This window comes from Mus caroli, chromosome 2 (assembly GCF_900094665.2).
Source record: "Mus caroli chromosome 2, CAROLI_EIJ_v1.1, whole genome shotgun sequence".
In the NCBI taxonomy this organism is placed as follows: domain Eukaryota; kingdom Metazoa; phylum Chordata; class Mammalia; order Rodentia; family Muridae; genus Mus; species Mus caroli.
Genome location: NC_034571.1, coordinates 107,400,564 through 107,405,594, shown reverse-complemented (window position 1 = coordinate 107,405,594; position 5,031 = coordinate 107,400,564). Strand labels below are relative to the sequence as shown.

The 5,031-nt window shown below is 38.8% G+C and overlaps 1 protein-coding gene across 1 annotated transcript in view; it reads left to right on the top strand.

The window, feature by feature from the left end:
• Window positions 1-4,223, top strand: part of Dph6 (diphthamine biosynthesis 6) — a 139,202-nt gene extending 134,979 nt beyond the window's left edge. Inside the window, exons 8-9 of the mRNA XM_021156493.2 lie at window positions 2,020-2,107; window positions 3,831-4,223. Coding sequence (XP_021012152.1) covers window positions 2,020-2,107; window positions 3,831-3,884 — 142 coding nt within the window. The 3' untranslated portion in view covers window positions 3,885-4,223. The remainder of the gene's footprint in view (window positions 1-2,019; window positions 2,108-3,830) is intronic.
• The last annotated feature ends 808 nt before the right edge of the window (window positions 4,224-5,031 follow it).

Here is a 5,031-nt window from a genome sequence, read left to right as displayed (position 1 = left end):
GATTAATGTCCTGGAGTACCCAGAGATCTTCATAGACACCTACATGTAAGAAGTACTGCTTTTTTACTTTCTCACCAAATGATCTCAGCATCATGGTACTTCAGCAGTGAAGTTCAATGCCTTCATTTCATAGCTATAGAAATGCAAGCCTGATGCAGATGACATAGGAATATTGGTCATGCCCATTAAGGGAAGGTGTCCAGAGAAGGAGTATTTAAACAGAGCCCTTTTTACCTGACAAGTTCTCCTCCTATTTCTCTTTGTTTAGTGTGCATCTCTCTCCCTCTATCCCTCTCTCTCCCTCTTTCCCTCTCTCCCTCTCTCCCTCTCCCTCTTCTCCTCCTTCCTCTCTCTCTCTCTCTCTCTCTCTCTCTCTCTCTCTCTCTCTCTCTGCATTTGTATGTAAGGGGGGAGAAAGAGAGCTGTAAAGAGGGGTAGACAAATATGACACAACATGCATATAGACGACGTCAGATTCACGTGTGGCAGTAGGTTCTCCTTCCACCTGCGTGCTATCTCTTTCTGTGCTGTTTCTCCTTCCCATTTTATCTGGCAACTTATTTGCATTGATTAATCAATAAAATCTCATTGTACATTTTCATCAAAAACTTGGTCTTTTAAAGGATCAATGTGTATAAGTTGCTTTTCTTTTAATGTCTTTTTAATGTCATTTTATAATATGAAGATTCATATTTGATAGTAAAGATTCATGAATATATATTGAGTATTTAATCATCATATATACAGTTTTATATATCTTGCAGGTGAAATGTAATCATATTTTCCTGTGAAAATTTAGTATTCTGTACTCAAGTACTTTGTGGCCTCGTCTATTGACATTACATAATATTCTAATCAGAAAAAAAATAAGATTCAAGTATGTTTTACACTGATCTCAAGGAATTGAAGAAAATGTCTAGAGAGGTGGTTCCTTTCTGTTTTAAGAGTGTCTACAGCTCTTGTAGAGGACCCAAGTTCAGTTCCCAGCCATAGCATCTAGAAGCTTATAGCTGCCTGCAACCCCAGACCTCCACAGGCTTTGTAGTCACGTGCACAAACCGACACACAAAAATACACACAGTTTTAAAATACAGGCATAAAAAGAATTTTAATGTAAAAAATTAGAGTCAAAATAAGAGATCTGGAGAGATGGTTCAGCAGCTAAGAGCACGTGCTACTCTACAAGAGGACCTGGGCTTTATTCCCAGAATCCACGTGGTGCACAAAATCATCTGTAACTCCAATTGCAAGGGATCTTATGCCTTTTTCTGGGCCTAAGTTTACTAGGCATGCACATGGTACATATGTACAGCCTAAACATACACATAAAATGAATATAAATGAATTTTTTAAAGGAGTTTAAGATTATCTTTGCAATTCCGCAATGGTTAGGTGCTAAGATTAATATATGCAGTGGAAGTAATTCATGAGAAATTAGATATTTGGAATATCTGTGTTTACATTTTCACTTGAAATGCAGAGCATTATCACTGTCTTAATAACAAAAATCATTAGTTAATATAATTTTACAAATAATCCTAGTTATTTATAACTTCTTTACAGGGCATTTTGATTAAAACCAGTTAATTTCTATGTATCCATCTGGTGGCAGCAAGCAGTTCTTACCTCAAGGTGCTAATTACCCTCTTACAGTCTATGTTGATGGCAATGGTCATACAGTGTGAAGAGTTCAGCCGGAGCTCAGCAGCAGCAGCAGCTTGCTTTGGTGAGGAATGGCTTAGGCAATGCACAATTCATTGAGTCATTGCCTCTTTAAACCAGAGGCACAATGAAGACCAAGCCATGAAGTTTAATGTTTAGCCCGTGCAAGTTTGTGGAGCTAAAGTCTCCAAAGCATTCAGAGTTTTGTGGAAACTTTGAGTATGAGCTGTGTGCCATTTTACATAGGTAAAGCAGCAGTGTCTTAGTGTTGGAGGATTCCGGGTGTCTTCTTCCAGCAGTAGGAGTGACTAGCTACAGGCTGTGTGCTTGCTAAGTCCCCTAACCTCTGTGTTGCAGGGACTCTTCAGAAGCAGTCATCCACTCAGCGGATGCATTCGCACCTGTGGCTTATCTGCGGCTCTCCCGGCTGCACTTGGAAGAGAAGGTAAGTAAAGCTCAGATTGCAGTGATTTCAAGGCAAGTGGGAGGTATACACTAGCTCTGGGATAGTATGCTCTAACACAGAAGTTCTCAACCTGTGGATTGTGACCCCACCCCCACCCCCCAGAGAGGTCACATGTCAGATATCCTGCATATCAGAAATTTACAGTAAAATTCATAACAGTAGCAAAATTGCAGTTATGAAGTAACAACAAAATAATTATATGGTTGGAGTCACCACAACAGTAGGCAGTGGAGCAGAAAAAAATATAAATTTACTCAGTCAATAGCTAATACTTTTATAAATGCTTATAGAACTAAGAATGTTCTGTAACAAAACATTTCTGAAGAGATTGAAGGTTAGTTTTTTTTTTTAAAAAAAAATGATAAATGCTAAGAACAGGACAGGATAAAACCAATAGTAAGCCATCTAGTGTGACACTTAGATTGTAGTGCGGAAGCATTTGGGGAAAGACTTGGTAGTTAATTGAATTTTTATTGTATAGGGCTCCGGAGGGGAAAAAAAGGAGAGAAAAGGTTTTCTGAAACTATAAGGAAGCTCTGAGTGAGAGGAAATAAAAAACGATGGAAAGGTAGATGAGGAGCAGTACAATCAAACCAGTTTTCCGTGACGCACGGAGCAGGTGATCCGGACAGAGCAGATGCCTGTCAGTGTGTCTTTGGAGGTAGGTGAAGATCCGTGTTAGATCTTTGCATGAAAGACCTAGAGAGGTTACCCTCTGTTTTCAAATGGCAGTCTGTGAAGAAGAGTCATGATAGAAAACAAAAATAATTGGACAAGGTCTTCTGTCCTGCTTTCTTCCCCACTTCCTGAGGCACATTTGCAGCTGCATATGTGTTACATGGAATCACAGTGACATTTTCAGAGGATGCAGCGTCTCTAAAAATAGAATGAAAACTGGTCCACAAACCTCAGGGTAAGGCAGTAAGAGAGAGTAATGCCAAGGCCCAACAAGATGACAATTAAGAGAGAAAATGTTTGCCATGAAACCCCAAGGAACATACAAACACACACACAAATAAATAATCATTATACATGTCACTTCCCATCAGCATTAAAGATGAACAAGACTGGATACTGATATATCATTAGAGTGGGCTAAAAGTAAACATTGGTGACCTTTTATAAAAAATTGGTGACATCACAGAATGGCATTATCCCATCTAAACACCTTCTAAAACTTGAGAATGGAGCCTCACCTTAACCCTCGGCTCCTTTTGGTGCCAGGAGCACAGCTAAGAAGCTAGTGCACTAATCTCTCGCTGATTCATTCCTCCATTTCAAATAGATAAACCCTTAGCCAGACACACTAGAGAGCACAGGGACAGCATCCTAATTAACAAAATCAGAAATGAAAAGGNAGACATAACAACAGATCCTGAAGAAATCCAAAACACCATCAGATCCTTCTACAAAAGGCTATACTCAACAAAACTGGAAAACCTGGATGAAATGGACAAATTTCTAGACAGATACCAGGTACCAAAGTTAAATCAGGATCAAGTTAACAATCTAAACAGTCCCATATCCCCTAAAGAAATAGAAGCAGTCAAATGCAACCTCACCCAAGTAGCTCCCTGGGCTTCTCTTGCTATTTCATTGGCCTTCACAGGCCATTAGCCCACCATAGGTAACTACTGTTTCTTTATGATAGGGTATTACTGACATTAACAAATATGCCACACTTTTCTTTGTTTCCTTGTAGGTGTCGTCAGTATCTGCGGATGATGAAACAGCTAACTCTATACACAGTTCTTAACATTTATGCTGCATTTTAAAATTATTATGACCTATATTTCTTACTACATTTTTTTTACTTCTTTAAAAAAATATATATTGGGACTGTTGAATAACTGGAAGAATTTCAGTGAACTCTTCTCTGATATTGCCAATTTCTTCAACTTACTTTCTTTAAAAAAAATAATTCATTTTTTAAATTCTTATTAGATTATTATTATACCACCCACACTTTCCTCAAAACCCTACAATATATGCACCCACACACACACTCCTTTTCCAATTTATGGGCACAGTTTTCATTAGTGTTGTTATACATCTCTCTTTCTCTCTCTCTCTCTCTCTCTTTCTCTCTCTCTCACTCTTTGTGTCTGTGTGCCTGTGTGTGCATTTGTGTGCGCATTTGTGTGTGCATGTATATATGTCTTTCTGTGCCCTCCTCTCTTTCTCTAGACACACACACACACACACATTTCTAAATACATAAATATAGCCTGCCCAGACTGTATAGCATGGCCTGTATTGTGTTTTCAGGGTTGACCATTTGCTGTTGGATAACCAGCTGGTGTGCTCTTCCCTCATGAACTTCCTCATCTACTTTAGCATCTGTCAGTGCCCTCCTTCTTCAGACCATGTTTCAGGAGCCATGTTGATGAGACTTCATGGGTGCAGCTCCGGAGACTCCTGGAAGAAGCAAACTCCCTGATCCTCTGACTCTCACCGTCCTCTATCTCCACTTTACTTTCCTGTTGTGAGGAGTCTCGTGGCCTTTGTGTCGCATGCCCCTTTATTGCCCTTTGATTTCGCTCCAGCTCTCTGTCTAACGTTTCCTTGTCTGACTCTTTTCTTCCCTCTCTTCCACATCCCATGTCATGAAAAGAGGCATCAGAAAAAGAAGACTGCGCTAGGCAATCAAGCTCATTGTAATCAGGTGTCAGCGCAGGGATTGACCTTCATTGTTTTTTATATATTCATTGTTTGAAACATTCAACATCATTGAATAATCGTAAATATTATCATAAATAGCTGAGTATTTTATGATTGGTTTTAAATAATTTTTAAATATCATTTATGTATACCTTATACATTAAAAAGACTATTTTTCTAGAATAATTTTATGTTCACTTCAAAACTGAATGGAAAAGCACAAAGTGCCCATGTATATGTTT